This window comes from Dromaius novaehollandiae, chromosome 3 (assembly GCF_036370855.1).
Source record: "Dromaius novaehollandiae isolate bDroNov1 chromosome 3, bDroNov1.hap1, whole genome shotgun sequence".
In the NCBI taxonomy this organism is placed as follows: Eukaryota; Metazoa; Chordata; class Aves; order Casuariiformes; family Dromaiidae; genus Dromaius; species Dromaius novaehollandiae.
This window is the reverse complement of record NC_088100.1, coordinates 88,728,432-88,745,976: the sequence shown is the minus strand read 5'-3', so window position 1 is coordinate 88,745,976 and position 17,545 is coordinate 88,728,432. Positions and strand designations below refer to the sequence as shown.

General features: G+C 39.9%; 1 protein-coding gene across 1 annotated transcript in view; it reads right to left on the bottom strand.

Moving 5' to 3' along the window:
* Positions 1-17,545, bottom strand: part of KIF26B (kinesin family member 26B) — a 311,723-nt gene that overhangs the window by 54,342 nt on the left and 239,836 nt on the right. Inside the window, exons 7-10 of the mRNA XM_026102604.2 lie at positions 17,023-17,116; positions 14,654-14,916; positions 11,597-11,780; positions 5,834-5,993 (exon numbers count right to left, since the gene is read on the bottom strand). Coding sequence (XP_025958389.2) covers positions 5,834-5,993; positions 11,597-11,780; positions 14,654-14,916; positions 17,023-17,116 — 701 coding nt within the window. The remainder of the gene's footprint in view (positions 1-5,833; positions 5,994-11,596; positions 11,781-14,653; positions 14,917-17,022; positions 17,117-17,545) is intronic.

The window sequence follows — 17,545 nt, the reverse complement described above, 5'->3', positions numbered from 1 at the left end:
TCACAGCAAGATTGCAGATTCTGAAGCCAGCATCATTTTTTTTTCTGAGTCTTCCTGTGGTCTTTGTGTCCTGTTCTCATTGAGGAGAAGCAAAAGCAAGCAACAGAAGACAGTAACAGGTGTAGCAGTGTAAAGCAAAAATCACTGGAATCACTCAAATGAACAAAATAATTTAAGTGGTCTTAAGTTTAGGCACAGATGGAGTAACCAATAAACTGTTCTTCAGTGAGCATACAGTTCAATCTTAGCATTAATTTCTTGGGCCTAGTAAGCAGACATGGTTGTGTGAATCCTACAAAACTAAGATTTAGTACAAGCTTGTAACTAAGAATAAATTTTCCAGTACTAATACTATTTATTGTACAAGGGTACTCCTGGCAATAAAGTTCTATCAAGTAGCAATGTTGGCCATTAGGTATCATCCCACTTATATGGAAAATTTTTTCATGCATTAGTTGCTACTGCCAATTCCTCCATCGACAGCTGCTCAAAATACTCTGCAGAAAAATTCCTCTAGGATGGCACTAGGGGAGCCATCCCCCATGATATTTTGTCTTCTGAGTGTCAGTAGGAGGAACTATTAGTGAGGATGATCCCAAGGACAGATGTAGGATGCCACTGTGTGTTTAGCAGTAGGTGTAATGGAAGCCCTACTAGTGTCTTTCACTGCTGCACAAAACATAATCGGTCTGATTCTGTGCTAAGACCATTTTTATAGTGCTTCAATTCCACTGATGACTATGGAGTTATTCCTGATTTATGCAGGGATAAAAGAGAGTATAGTAAAATTATCACTGCTATATGAGTACACTTGCTATAATGGGCTGTCTCTTTCAATCACATTGCTTTCATATCAGTTTAACTCTTGGTTTATTCTTGCACATTCCTTTTCTCCTGATTGACACCTGCCTAAGAATCCCCAATACATATTCATCACTTTTGCAGCCTAATAGGTGAAGCAACAAAGAGATACAAGTATGGTTTGAAAAGTGTAGCATCTATGCCATTGATCAATTAATTACAGGTGCTGTTTTCAGTTTTGTTCAAGTTTACTATGAACTGGCTTTTAGCTTTCCTCATCTCTGCCTGAAAAGTTTTCATTGACTTGTTTCTTCTGAGAAAAATAATCTAACTCATGCTATAAATGCAAAGGCAAGGCATATAAGCGAAAGATATTTGGGCCCCCAGTTCTCTTCACACACATATTTTTTTTACACAGATGAAGTGAGTGGAATTAAAAACAACCGCTGACTGATATATCCATTTAACTAAGAAAAGAATACGGATTACTGGATTCATTCAAATCTCATTTTTGCTTTTTACTGCAATAATCAACTAACAAATGAAAAATCTGACATACAGCAGATGCTTGAGGCTAATCTTTTATACTACGGTATGATAATACAAAGCTTTCCCATTTTCTCCTCTTCACTTAAAAGCAATGATAGTCTACCCTTGAGCAAAAAAGGCCAGATTGTGCATGACACTGGGACCATTTGTTTTGAGTCCTTAAATATAAAAAAGTGAGAAAACAAGGTAACAGAGTCCTAGCGACACTTAAACTTTAAGTAGTGCTTTTTTCCCCAGTCTAAACATACTTTTACAAAGTTGTGCTTGAATTTTTTTCTAGTTCAGTTTTATAAATGGGACTAAATAAATTCTATGATTTTCCATGCATTAAAAAAGGAAAGATTAGCCCATTGTTTAAGCACTAGATTAGATCTTAAAACATGGTGGCTCTGCCACTAAACCTCCTGTGTAACCTTTGGTAAATCACTGCACCATTTTATTTTCCACAGATAGAATTGGAAAAAAACAAAACAAAACAATACCAGAATGTAAGATCTGGGAGGAACTGCAGCCATATGAGAAAGAAGCAGGAGTGCAGAGAGTAAGATCCATGCTTTTGACTAACACCTGTCTAGCTTTTGGACAAGACTGCCTCCTTGGCTACGCATAAGCATCTAGTTCAAACTATAGAATGCCTCCAGAAACACAAACACATGGGGATAGCACAATAAGAAACAAGCCTATCAGGTAAAATGAGCAATAATTTCCGAAAAAGAAATTCATATAGCCTTGCACTTTTCTAAACAGTTTTCTAAAATCTTCATAGTCATTAAAATGTATAAAAATGATTATTTCCAAAACAGCATTACCATGAATTATCACCACTCCTGTTGCCTAGCAACTGGAGTAATTTTTGAATAGTGAGCTATGTAAACTGGTATCTGGAGTTTGTGCAAATGGGTATTCATTTGAGGGTTTAAAACACATTCATCTTGGAAATCACAGGCAGATAATGCAGCACTAATGTATAGCTGAAATGCTTTAAAAAAATAAAACAGCACTAACAATTACTGTAGCTTAGCAAAACCTTCCTCCTACAGCAGATCTGAGCCCTGTCAAAATTGGCCAGGGTTGGAGTGGAGTTCTTTGCTATTCTTTGGGGTTGCAAGTGCCCCTTTCTAGTCTTTATGAAGATATTTTACTTTCTTGTGGAGGCAATCATTCTTGCCCAGTCTTCTGAGGGATTTGCTCCTAACTCAAGAGCAATGGAAACTGGTGACATTAAATGGCAATGCATTTAAATCAGATAAAAAGTAAATTCTATTTTCAGATGATCCATACTGAGCTAGAAGAACTCACTGGGTCATATCATGACAGAATTACGTGCTTAGTAAGGTTCAGAAGAGGTCTGGACATCAATAGTGACAAAGAGATAACCCATTGATATATTAGAGAGATATTATAAGTACATAAGTGAAAGAGAAACTCTCCTGCATCAAGGCATAGTCATTCATTAGCTGCATGTGGTTGATCATTACAGGGATTCTTGGCCGTTCCTCAGAAACATGTAGAACCTAGCTTGACTGCAAGACAAGATCTCCAAACAAATCAACCTATTTTGTTTAATGTGAGAATTTCTACATTACTTTCTTACATCTCCAATAGACAAGTTCATGCTAAAGCTAATATAAGTCTGTGTTACTGCTCTCAAACTTCCCCTCTTCCCCAGGAGAAAAAGATTCCAGCTTATTGGCTTCCAGTGCTCCATAGCCCTATGGATAACAATAGAAAACAAATGCAAAATTCCTGGACGCCAGCATGTGTTTTTCATAGAGACTGCAGACAGAGAGGTGAATTCACCCCTGGCATAAACACACAGCCCACTGAAGGCAATGCAGTAGCATCTGCTTATACCAGCTATGAATCTGAACCAGCTTTCTCTACACCTACTACTGGCAGATAGGAGGCAGGATGCAGCACCAAATGGAATTTGACAGCTTAGAGCATCTCAGAGTTTGGAGAATTAAATTTTTGCAGTAAGAGAAAAATTTGATGTCTACATTGTTCTATGATACTGTGAGTTACAGGTTCCCAGGAAGCCATACAGTGCCTACTGACAGACTGCCATAAAATACTTAATGGCTGTTTAACAGCACAGATAGAGAAAAATGCTCCATTTTGTCTGCTGCTCTATGGAAATTTCCCGAGACCCCAAACACACAGCACAGCACTGTCGCATGAGAAAACACTCACGGTGTTATTCTTCAGTGCCCCTCAAAGATAGTAGTTAACAAAGTTTTTATTTTACTCTTCCCAATGAAAGAGAACGTCCCTTAAAGAAAGGGAAATGATCTCAGCTACCCAGGCTAGCAGTTGCTCTAAATAAGAGGCGCTATTGAAATTCATCACCTGGCAGCTTCTGAGGCATGAGAGCAGAGATCATGTCAGGCTACAGGATGCGCAGCCTCCTCCGGCACACAGCACACGCGCGTGCCTCCTTCCTCTCTCCTCTGCCACTGAGGAGCAGCGCACAACTGTACAGTCACCTCACTGAGCAAACCATGCCCACGCCCACCTAAGCACCCAAATTGCCACTGCTCGTGAACAGATCACATAGGGGAAAAAATGCTTTCTGCACTCTTCCCAGCTAGAAGCGGAGACAATCTGCTCCAAAATTTGTCAGCATGTTTTTCAAATTACATTTTAAAAGTCCTCCTTAGAAAGAGAGACATTGTGTCCACTCTACAGATGACAAACCACGTCTATATACTACGCTTGTCTTACAGGAGCAGATTCAAGAGGAGACGTTGACCTAAAGAGAGCTTTTATCTTCTTTCTGCAAGACAGACACAGTGATGAGCAAGTGAGCTGGCAGCTCTGCCTGTGTATGCTCAGAAGTGCAACAGCTGCGAATCCCCGCAGAAAGAGATTGCTGGTGCAGCAAGTGGCAGACATTTTTTGGTAACGCTTTTCTCCCAGTCAGGCACTGCCAGGAAAGGCAGCTGTGGCATTTGGTAACTATTCTTTGTATGCTTAGTTCTAGCCTAGAGAGCATCGCTAACATCTTTTCTTTATTCCTTCAGTCTGCCTTCCCTTTAATCCTTAAAAACTGATAAGAAGAAAGACAGATTTTTGATAAGCATAGTTTAAGCTACATTTTGTCAAATGTAGAGCTCAAGCTACCTTCGCACTACAACCAGGCAAATGATCCACAAAGTAGTTCATGCATGTTTCTATGTGCTTTTGTGTGGCCCTTTAGAATCTGACTGAATTCCAGAAAAGGGAATATTTTTGAAGAGCAGATTTTAAGCCCGGACTGCCAAACACTTTGGAAAATAAATGGTAGATCAGCTTTCCAAATCAATCTTCCACTAAGAACTGAATATATTCAATGACTGAAAAAAAAGTAAAATTATAGCCAAACTCAATCCATTTTTAATTTCCAAAACTAGGATAAAACCAAGTAAGTAAAACTTATCAATACCTTACAATCTAGAATGAACATGAGAAAATAATGACCCGTTTGCATCCTTTAAAATAGCAAAAAAGGTGAAATTTATGGAATAAAATATGTGCTGTGAATGACTTTCTTGATTCATTTTTCATGTCGTCCTATTGTTCCACTGCCAGATTTCATAAACATCTCCTTCACAAATGGTGACATTCATTAGGACTTTGATTACAAGATGCTACTGAAAGCCACTGCCTGTGATGCTAGCTGCTCCTCCCCAGACTTTAGCCTAGAGAAAAGCAATACTGTTCACAGAATCAGAATCTTTTTGAAAAGGAAGGCTGCATAACTGTCTGGGTTGGGTAATGAATTCACACTTGCTTTCAGACCTGCACACATGACAAATTGGCTGAGGCAACAATGAAGAGAAATGTGGACAAAATGCACCCGCTATCTGAACATTTCCTCTAATTTCACAGAAACTACCTGCAGGAGCAAAGGCCACTTGTCTGGTGTGACAAATGAGGCCTACTTCTTTTTGCAAGTGAAAGGTTGATACTTGGATTCAAAACAGAAAAAAAATGTACGGTAACCTTGGATCACAGAAGTAATCTCGTAACAAAGATGTATATTGATTTTGATAGATATTTTCAAGAAACATAATAAACAGTAAAATAATTTTCTCTATAGTGTTTCATTACAGCAGCAACTTTTGTCGCAGTGTAATAACTATGAAACTGGATCTCAGATGCCCTGAGATATTAAAAAATCTTTGTACATCCTTAGAAAGCAAAATCCCAACATGCTTAATTTCAATCCTTAAGGTCTGTAAGACAACGGGGTTCTATTCCAGCAGGCTTCCTTCTTTGAAAGCTGAATGTCAAACACAGCGTAGCTAGCAAATACAAGGTTAGATCACGTGGCAACGAGCCTTAGACAAGTTTTGCTATTTACCTCAAGAGGACTACACTGACCCTAGTATTTAAAGACTGTCTTTCATCTGCCTTGATTACCACAAAACTGCCTCAGGCCCAAACAAGCAAACAGCTTGCATGCATCCTCTCATTAGGTGTAATACAGAATCTCACTTACTTGTACGGGATGTGCTTGCTGCCATTGACGAGGGCGAGGATGACGTTGCCCAGTGCTGACAAGGAGAGGCACAGGCCCGAGCTCCCCTCCCGGTTTTTGCTGAGCACTTTCACACAGCTCCCCAGGTCAATCAGGTGCAAGCGGCTGCGACCTCCAGACACTGTCATAAGCAAAGGAAGCAAACAGTTAGCATATGCCTCTTCTCAACTGCTCTAAAAGCAGTTTCCCAGGAAAGCAAAAGACTTGACACTACTAGCAAAAAGGGGATAATCCAGAAACCTCTCCTAAGCAATGTTAGCAGTAACAAGCTGTAGGGGTCCTGCTAACTCCCCTTCAGCCTTTATTGCTGCACGTTGCTGTTTGCTACTGACTTGCTTAAAAATTGCCAAGGCTTTCAGTGCTCACAGCTCCTGCAGGTTTCACTCTGTGGGAGTCACCGCTGTGCTTTCTTTATTAAATATAGCTCTATTAGCCTGTATCTGAGTTGGTGCTCTGTTACTGTCTGTGATTGCTGTGCATCTGTCCAGAAAAGTACAGGTTCTTATCTTTCCCACCTCAAAAACTGGACGTCCAGAGAAGCTGTAGCATTCTGCGTGATATTCAGCTTTGCTTTAAGACGATATACTTTTATATTATCATCTGGTTTAACAAAAGGTTTGCCATACTTATGTCATTTCTGCTCCCGCTAACTTTTCATTGTTTCTAAAGGAGTATTTAGGAAGACTATTTAAACCCTTCTAGAACATCATGGGAGACACAGGCTATCAGCTGATAAACTGTTACTATGTGATGCAGAGCAGAGGCATATGAAGAGCATCTTTTCAAGGAGTTTTTATAATGTTTCATATGATTTACTAAAACTACCAAGACTTATTCCTAAATCTTCAAACAAGTTGGAGACCACAGTTCAGTTCTACCTTTATATTCTTCTGGACCTTGCAAGCATACGCTGCTTGCAATTCAAAGGTTGTTACTGCTGTTTGTTGTCTTTAAAGACTAAAAGACAAAATGGCTGACAATTTGAGCCAGGAAACAACACAATGAAGCAAATGTTGTGAATGTAAATTGAACTACAGATGGATGCTCAGGCATAGAAGTGGAAAGGAAGAAAGGAAAGAAGAGACTCCAGTACTGGCACTGCCAATCCTAATAGTGCCACTTCAAAGCGTGTATCTACCCTGAAAAGCAAATCAATGAAGAAACTTACATTTCTATTGTTTCACAATTCATTGTCTCTCTCTCAAATGTGGTCTGTTAACAAGTGAGAAGCTGCATTTTCTACCTGAAACCTCTTGGCAATCTACATAAGGTTGATTCCTTTCTCATATCAGCATCATCCCCAATAATATCCCTACAGATACTTTCACCTCTTCATGTTTGAAGCTCCACTGTCTTCACAGGAAACTCCTATTTATTCCAGGAGGACAGGGTAACTAGATGAAGTGTATACCAGGAAGAGCACCAGCAATGAAGCAGAATCTTTATTGTAGTGAAACACACCGAGGACTGAATGTTGTTTGCTTTTTGTTGCCTGGTCCATTTAAAGGATTGGAGGTTCAAAGGTAAAATCATTTCACCTTAAGTGATGGTGTATCAACTGGTGTTGATACAGAGTAATCAAGACAAAAAATAGGGAGCCACTGACAGTTTTACAGAAACGACTTTCAGAAGAGCTTTCTAAGAAATCCGTTTGAAGTTGTAGTTAAAGGGCTATTTGTACTTTCCCACAGGTTAATCACACACTGCCTCTGTTACATTAATGTTGTTCAAGCAGTGGGAATTTATATTTTGAAACAATTAATATACTGTGAACTTGCAACATGTGCAGAAGATTCCAGTTAGGATATGATTTAATAAATCTACTGAGCAACAAATTGTATGGGTGAATACGGTATGTAGAAGAGCCAACCTCGGCAGTATCTGTGTGTGAATACGCAGATCTGGAAGATGTGGAATAATCTCAGTTGCCAGCTAAGTGCAGCAGTAGTGCTAACAGCTTTCTTGACTGAAACAAACTATAACTTTCTATGTATGGAGAAAAGAGGCTATTTCTCTTCTTAACAAAGATGAACATTTGGATGTGAATAGAGAAAGGCAGCAATGTTTTCATATAAAAGGTACTAAAAAAGATCAAAAGGTCAATTTTCCAAAATCGCTGTTTAACAGACATTTGCTCTCATGAAAAATCCATGGTTCCATGGTGAACCCAGGAATGAAGACTACGTAGACTCAACCAAAGTGCTTCTAATTCTCTGTTATCTAGGAAGAGAAAGTTTTATTTTTAGGCTCACAAGTAAAGAGCTCCTTAAACACGAGCTGTAAATACTTCAACATATGAGTTTACCTCTGTGCAAATAAATTCACAGCCATTTTGAGACAGCACCTCAACTGAGGCATCTTGTAAAAAAATGGTATTGGGGGTGGGAGGAGACCAGTTCATAAGCACAGATGGCAATGGGAGCCACTATATGACGGGGACACTGGAAATATCTGAGGTTTGCAGATATTACTCATTGCTTTTGGCACGTCTTCTTGTCACAGACATGCTTCTTCAGTAACCCATTCAGTAGCTGTGATACCCAGCCATGGTATGTGGGCATGCAGCCTAGAGTTGGCAGTGCCAAAGGAGGTAAAAGGAAATCCACAACAGGAAATAATTGCACGTAACTATGTGAAGAAGACACTTGTAAAGCTTCTACATATTGACAAGAGGGTGATATATGATCATATCAATTTCATAGACCTCTTTGTAGATAGAAAGTCTAATATGAATAATAGATAAATATAGAAATCATACAGCTACTGAAGATGCATGTAACTGTTAGCTGTAACTTAAAAGATGATAAACCTACATTGAAAAAATAAGGAGGGATTCCATTTTGCAAGCACTGCAAAGCACAGGGCTCAGTGCATACTGCTACTACCCAATGTCTTGCACGACCCACAACTTTCCTTACAAATGTAAAGCCTTTCTGTACAATGCATTAAAACCAGTGATGAAATCCAAAGAAACTACAAATCTGTTTCAGTTGCAGATGGGAGATAATTAAAATTAACAAAAATGGAAATACAAATAGATTTTAATGATAAAAGAATATAAAAAAATAAAAAGAGAAAAAGACATGAATAAAGAGAAACGAGAAAGAAAAAGAGAGAAAAGAGAAGAAAGAAAAAAGAAACAGAGAAAAAAGAAACTGATTAGAAGTTCATCTTGGTAGCCAAACATCTGAAATGCTGTAATAGTCCCTAGATTACACTCCAACCCATTAAACAGGCCTACGGAAGTTTAAGCACCCCGCTATTGATGGTGTTCACTGGGAAGTATCTGTACATACGACAGTGCTCTGCTGGGGCAGAAAGTCAGGCTTCCCCAGGGAAGAGCCCGGGGCAGTTGCACCCTCTGACCTGCTGTCACAGGGCCTTTGCCTCCCACTGACTAGAGAGGGAAGCTAAGACTGCGAGGAGTTACCTTTTGTGAGTATTCCCCAATTATTTTCCTTAGAAAAACAGGGAAATGTGCTTAGTTGCTGACGATGACTGCCAGTGGCTTTACTCAATTATGTATAATAAATATGTCTGTTGCTAAGATTACCGGACATTGGAGAAACAAAAGAAAACAAAAGAAATCAGTCTTTCAAATTTTAGTCACATTGTTTGCACACATATTCCTATTATGTAGGCTGAGCAAACGCAGAACAAGAGAAAGGAGCAAATCTTTCATTCCTATTTAATTTACAAGTCAAAATAAGGCATGTTTTTAGGATGACACATCCACTTGCTCAATCTGAAAATTAAGTTATTTATTAGGCAAGTTCTCGGCTAATGTGCCCAGCAACTACAGAGAGAGCAAGAAAAGAGGAACATCCCAACACTTGTTTTTGTCTGTGGCCACAGAGAATTCAAAGAGCTGACAGGTGAAAAATGAATGTGCCAGTTCTGCCCCAAATCCATTTATTTCAATGGTGCTAAGCCTGCTCCATGACATTCCTGGTAAGGAATCTTACCAGGAGATTAAGTACAGTACCGACGTGTTGTTCTCACAGTCATTGTTTTGACCAAAACCATACGTTAACCAGCCCTTTAATCCCTGACCCTCTAGAAGCTGGGTTTCTCTTTTCTTTTTTTAATCCTTTTACTGGAATCTTTACTATCTTCACGTTGTTTTCTGAAAAGTCCTTCATTACAGCGAGAGACACTGATAATCACTAGGCGCCCTTTCTGAGCAGCTGGAATTCCCCCTCATTCAATTATCAGGGAGATCTGACCCTGCCTGGCTTAGGAGGCTACTCAGATATAGAAACTTGAAGACAGGAGGTGGCATGGCCAAGAGATGAAAATGTAACTGCAGGCAGCAGACAAAGTATCTCACGTTATAAGCCTATAGGATCATGTCATTTTTTTTTTTTAGAATGAGTCATTATAGCCATAGGAAAACAGTTTTTTCCCTTTTACTAATTGCTTTTGAAAATAGTAAGAAAGGACTGTGTGCACATGTACTTGCATGCATGTGAAAAGCCTGGAGTATTAAATAACTGTAATAATAATCCCTTCAAAAACGGCCATCTGTATTCCTAACAACCAGTCAGTTTGAGCATTCACAGTCTTCCTTTCCACCGCAGGGTGGTTAATTAATAAACCTTTAGTTAATTGAGTTTTCTGTCTGCCAATTCCACAGGGGTTATTACTTAAACACATGCAAACTGCATTTCCATTTAGAGCAACTTTCTGGTTTTCTCTCTTATATTATAAATACAGTCAACATAAATTTTCTGCATTCAAGCATTAGACATTAATACTGCAGTGGTGTCCACCCACTGCACATCATAGCTTGCAGTCTCGTCCTCATTACAAATAACCTATGCAGAGCCAGGAGCTGAAATATATACTATTTTTGAAAAACTGCTTAAGCCCACAAATTCAAAGAAGCAGAGGTCTCTGGTGCTCTTTAAGCAAGCATTTTTCCTGTGAAAAAAATGATTACTCAAAAATATTTTTTTCAATGGGAAAATCTGGCTTGGGAGACTTGAAACAGAATATAAATATAACAAAAAATTAGAAATCTAATATGATCAGTGTAAATCAAATGAAACCTTTGAAAATTATAGGAACATATGAGTAGACATGGCAGATAGTGGACTGTCATTCTCTTCACTTACACAAGGAAAACTGACATATAGACTTACACAAGTCAGTGAAGGCATGTATGGCAAAGAGCGAGCGAGCAGACCCAGAGCACAGGGCCTTTCTGAAGAACCCCTGGATAGTTTGGCGTACCTGTAGTTGGGCCAGCAACTAAATAATCGTGCATCTCCAAGAAAAGCTCCAGCTTGTGCATTGGCCTCAGCTTCTGCACACTCTGCCCTACTTAGGTGCTGAACTAGAATAGCTAACATAAGGGTGGCAGGGGATTCCCATCTCCACAATATTTTAATCTGTAACCTCAGCACTGAAGCTATCAATAAAAGTAATATTAAAAGCCAGTCTGAAGGGTAGTTTTTTGTTTGTATGTAGAGGCCCACATCAGGCTGAGAACCAAGCACAAAAGCAACTAAACTGACAACAGATACTAATAACCTTCAGTCATTTGTGGCCTTTGCTGGATCTTTCTACACAGGTAAATAGCCTGGTGGTGTAAACGGGCCTATCCCATTCTAAATGGAGAACTCTGCTAATTTTCACCACTGGAGAACATTGTTTAAAAGCCCATTTAAAGCCAATTTTGAGGCAGTTGAGGAAACAGGAGGGAAGAAGGGAACAGCTTACTTCCGCCTTTGCCACTCTTCTCCATGCGGTACTGGTAGATGTGCAGGGTGAAGAGCATGTGAGAGTTGCGGTGATCCTCCTCATCACAGTCTCGCTGGCTGCTGCGACGAGAGGCAATAGCCGCGTCGAGGAAGAAGGCAGCCTTCTCTGCGGTCGGGGCCCGGAGCTCACTCTGATTCTGAAGCTGAAGGTTAATACAAAGAAAAAATCATCTAGAAACCTTGGCAGAATTCAACGCTATCAGAAAACACACTGCTGTCAAAGTGCACCATAGATACTGGTTTCTGGCAGGCCTGAAAAGGAGGAAATGCCCTATCATATCAGACTTGCTACTCATCCCTGCTGACACTGAGAGTGACGGTACCACGTCCTTCAGAAGCCCTACGAATGAATCCAGGCTTTTGAGGGTTCCTGCTCGGGGTATCTCTAGTGGCAGTTGTCATGCATAGTTCTAACAACTGGAAACTGTCGTGGGCGCTGGGCGGAGACGCATAAGTTCGCTCCTTCGCTGGAATTTTAAGCCATTCTCTGGACCTCATTATTTTTGCCACTGTTTCTGTTTGTTTGTTGGTTTTGCTGCACTGCCTGCTGTGGTAATCACTGTGTCCTTACGGTTAAGAGAGAAATAAACAATCGCGGAAGATACATAAATCCCAAACCCACAGCTGGTGCAGGCAGGGAGGGGCAGGAGTACGTTACCCTTCAGAAAGTGTGAGGAGGGAGTGGTCTGCAGATTAACCTGGGAAATAACAGGACAGAAGCTTGTGTTCAGTCCCCAGAGCACAGAAGAGAAGGCATTCCCTTGCCCCTTCATCCCATAAGCTCATGCACCTGCTCAAGAGATAGTGCAATCCATTAAGTGGAACAGGACAGGTAACCTACATACACTCACATTTGCTGGACCTCAATCACAGCCACCAGCCTGCTCTTATCTCTCCAAAGTGATAGAGAGCATATGAGGGCAGATATTATTAACCCATGACAATGTCAGGTATGCATGTGTGCTTCATGTCACCTAAGATTAGTCTGTCTGTGGAAGGGACATGTGATGGCATAATCTGATGGCATTAGCTTTGGCAGTTTGCAGAGCTGGGCCCATAGGATAGACTTGTTTTGTCTGGCTCAAATTCAGTGAGGAATTCCCATTCTGAGCGTTTGTTTCTGTGCTATGTAATACAGCTAAAAATTAAGTTCTCCCTAAAGACGGCAGTGCTCCTGTCTTCTCTTTGTGTTCATTAATCAGCCTGAGGAGGAATATTGCCGAGGTTCTGCAATGAATCACATAATACAGCTAAAGGCTAAGTTTTCTCTAAAAAGAGAAGGGGCCAATAAGGAGTTAAAAAAATAAGCAGAAAGCAGGACAGTCTTTAGAGTGATTTCACTAATGTAAGCAACAAGAAAATGTGCATACTTGGAAAGGCCCAATGACAGACCGAATGGCATATGGTGATTATTCATTTGCTGCACACATTGCTGATTTTGCATATCTGTATGGCTATAATGTAATATCCTGCCTTTCACAGAACTTTTGAGAATTCACTTGTAGGACACACGGCTCCAGACTGTCACTATATCTTGTACCTTTACACTCCTAAAGGCACACAAATAAAAAGGCCTTTTTGCTCTCACTTTCTTTCAGTCTGTTACATTGCAGAGAGACAGAGATCTCTCACGGAAGCTATTTTTTTCTGCACTGATCTAAAATGGTTCATTTATATACGGTTGTTCTGTCTGCATGTATGTGACAACAGACAACAACAATGGACTATTTATTATTATTGCTATTGTGCTTAAATATTTCAGTGAAGAATTAAGCTCTAAAGAGAAGATAGTTGTTACAGTTATGTAACATTGATACATATACTAATCCAGATCATAACTGGCCCACATATCTTCCCAGTAGAAACTGTGAAGACCTGAGCCTCTTATGCTCACTGGACTGCATTCATGACTGGATACCAGGAGGTGGGATCTCTAATGATACCGTAAGTATTTTGTAGAGCACTAACACCACAAGTCAAGCGAGACTGAGAGTCCTAATTGCTATTTAAAACCTAAAAGCAATTTTATAGTCCCTGGGTAGAACAGAAAAGATTGAGACTACCATCGAAGTATGTCCAAAAGGCTTACAATACAAAGAGATAAAACATAAAGTTTATTACTTGCTTTTTAAAATCATGATTCGTGATTTTGGGGGATGTGAAACATGGTTTCTAGATCCTCGTAGCTGGAAATAGGTCTGTTCCCTCCTCCCTCCTTTTCCTCATTCTTGGACAGGTAGAGCTCTACAATTTCTGGATGAAAGCAGCCATTGCCTTCAAGGTTGAAGGAATGTATCCAAGCTCCATCACGCCAGTTGGCCCTCTCTTCATCTACTCATACAAAAACCAGACTCACTCCATCACAGACTGCAAAAGGAAAGAACAGGCCTTTCTTCCCCCTCACCACCAAGAAAAAAAAAATTTAGGGCTGCTGAGACTTTCTAGTGGTTACCCAGGAAATACATGAGCCAGTTAGTCATTCTTGCTAAAACTCCAAACCTGAGGAGAGTTGGAGTTATTCTTGGCTTGCCCAGCTCAAGAATTCATTTCTTGGCAGCAATTAATAAGTAGCGATTAATGCTTCCTACAACATTACTAATGCAAGCGATATAAATAATGTAGTTTATAAAGAGATAAACAGCCATATAAATGGCCTCCAGCTATTTGTGCAGTACTGTAAATATTTTAGCTTGTTGTTTTACAAAAGAGAGATCACACTTTTTTTTTTTTTTGGAAGGAGGTGAATTTTTGTTTGCACTGCATGTTTTCACGTTTTATTGCAAATACAGGCCCCTGCTCAACATCAGTTATACCAGAGGTACAAATATTTAGGCCAGGAGAGCAGATGGCCCTGCAGCTGCAGGTCATAAAGTTCTTGTATGTTTTAAAGTAAACACTTTCAAGTCTATAAACTTTATGCTCTGGGTAGTTCTTGAATTTGAACCATCTCAGTAGCTCCAAAAAAAAAAAATCACACTGCTTGTTTCAACATGCAAAATGTAAAGCTCAGATTCACCTGCATGCCGCAAATGGGGTCCTCACAAAGGTAGACACCTGGGGACTGACCATCTTGTAGGCTGCCTGTAGCCACTTCTGACAACAGGTCTCTAAGATTTTCTTCTTTCCCCCACACTTCCACTGCAGAAATTCGGACTGAGAAGCGGGCTCCTGTCTTCTCTTTGCGCTCATTAATCAACTTGAAGAGCCAGGAGATGGCACAAGGGATTATGCCGAGGCTCTGCATGGAATCATCCTTTCCAATCATGGTGTATGACTTCCCTGTCAGGAATGGGGAGGGGAGAAAACATAACAACATCACTCCCAGGACCTTTGTAGCCTTCTGCTAAGTGAGATTATCCTACACAGCCTCAGAAGAATGACTCCTTTGCTACAATAAGAACAACAGTCAGAAAAAGAAGACAGGCAGGTAGACAAACAAGTAATACACGGACATTAAAACACACAGATGACATCTTGAGCTGCATTTGAAACCTGCATTTCCTCATGCTGTCACTGCACAATGTGGAACGTCCTCTGACATCCTCAGTTCCCCAGGCAGAGTACTGCAGGTCCCTATGCTGCAACCTCTTGTGTAGGAGGAAGAGCAGGATGAGTTGAACACAGCAGGAATGTCCAAGCATCTAAAAATCCCTGCTTTAAATACTGTGGGTGAGGTATACTTTGGATACCATTTTACTTGAAAGCACTATATTACACTGGGTTTGGGGCTGACATAAATCTGGCCCCAAGATCATAGAGATGTAACTTTACCCAGAAAAAAAAAAAGGTTCAGGTAATTATTTGGTGCAGACATGAGTTGCAACATGAAATATTTTATCTATGTCCAAACCTTCCCATAGTTTGCTATTATTTGACTCCACAGTCAAAGTTCTGGCTTGTCTCTGCTGCAAAAGTTTGCTGATTAAGAACAGACACAGAGCACTATTTTATGTTGGGTTAGGTATCACTACATATAATGTACTTAGACAAGTTTTCCAAATCTCCCACATTTACAAACCAAGTGATAAAAGTATACATAATTTTTGGCAAGTACTTCTAGCCTTTTTTACCTTGTTTCAGTTCATATATTGAATCTAAGTGGAAAAAGGTCAGCAAAGAAAATATTTTTATGCAGGTGTCTGTGGCAATGTCTGGGGTGTCTACAAATGGAGAAATGGTGTTGGTGGGGTTAATGAAGCAACTGCAGAGATTCAGCTAACGTGCTGCAGCAAACCTCAATCTGTGTAGCACTTGTGTAGCCTCTCATGTGTAGCACTTGTGAGACACTGTTATCTGGTGGCTTTGCCTGGCCATTTACTGTTAGACAGGTTGCAAGGGGTTAAACATCTAAGTGCTCATACATGTGTTACTAGAGGGTGGTCCAGAAGAGCCTTGTGGTTAGCCAAAGAGGTGGCCCTGCTCCATTTGTTGCACCAGAGCTAGCAGCAATGCAGCACTCAGTACTCTCTAGCTTTTGTTTCCTGTAATTTAGGATAACCATGGCCTCATACAGTCTGTCCTCCTTTATCATGTGAAAAATAGAAGTATCCTTTAATGTTGTGTGTGTACATCTGTGTTTCTTTGAGAAAGAAAAGAACAGGGATCACTTCACACATGCTTGCAGTGTAGCCCTCTTCATTAAAGAGCCAGTAGTTTCAAAATACTTCTAGATAAGGATGAAGAGAATATAAGATTACTCTAGAAATGCAGTTATTTCAAAAGAATAATGTGATGATGATGATGACTCTCCTTTTTACTGTCTTTCTATGAGCACCTGAAATGCTGTTGATGCGAGTGTTTGCAAAGAGTAAATTTTGATCCATTGGTACCATTCAGTTAATGATTAGAATAGTACTTGTTGGAGACAAGAATACTAAAGGGTTAGTAATGAGTGAATTGTCTAAACAGGAAACAGAACATACATCATATGACTTAAGTGCCCGGTCACAACACTTGAATAGCGGCATCACAAACATCATATACTTGAGTGGATACTCACAGCCTTTACACAGCTTGATAAAGAGGTATTTTGGCAAACAGTCTCCAATATGAGGCATATTTGTAACACTGTAGACCAGTACCATGTAGATCAATCATTAACAGTTGAAGAAAATACTAAAAATTGCTTTAGTAAGCAGGGGACTGACCAAAGCAACAACTCAAAAACAGTCTCTGTTGCAAAGAACTGCTCTCCAAGATTTAAGCAGTATGCAAAAGAAAGTGAACAGATGTCCAAATGAGAGGTGAAGGTGTGGTACAAGGTCATGCACACAGCATACTACTTTCAAATGCAATTACTATGCACAGACTCATGAAGCTTTGTCCTCCTTAATCTAATGCATTAGCAATCTTGCTCCTCAAATAGAGAAATTTAAAAATACCAACCAAGTTTGGCATGGCCAAAGCAGAACACGCAGCCATCTGCCCCATTGACTACTGACTGGATCACCTCAGCCACAGTCCCAGCACATACTTCAGCCTGTCACAGGAAATTTTAAAAAAATTACTGTTAACAATAATAAGGAAAATCAGCAGAGTATTTTCAGTATGAATGGTCATAATGTCATAGTGTTTCAGACAGAATGGATGAAGTATCAAAAAGCCTAATCCTGCTTGTCTCATTCATGTGACCTATATTGTTCATAGTAATGACATTACTTGTACAAATACACAAAGCAGGACTTCTGTTCTGTGTCAAGTAAGCTTCATTTGCTGAAGCATCAAAATCTCTTGTGGGGTTAGATGAAATACACATACTGTAAGAGGATGTGGTTAATTTATTGGAACTGCCTATTAAGGAAACTTCACAAAAAAACCCTTTTTTGGTTAAAAAGAATCAAATACTGAGAATTTTTAACAAGCTCTATTATTTCCTGAATTATGGACTGAATTCATTTCCACTAGCAGG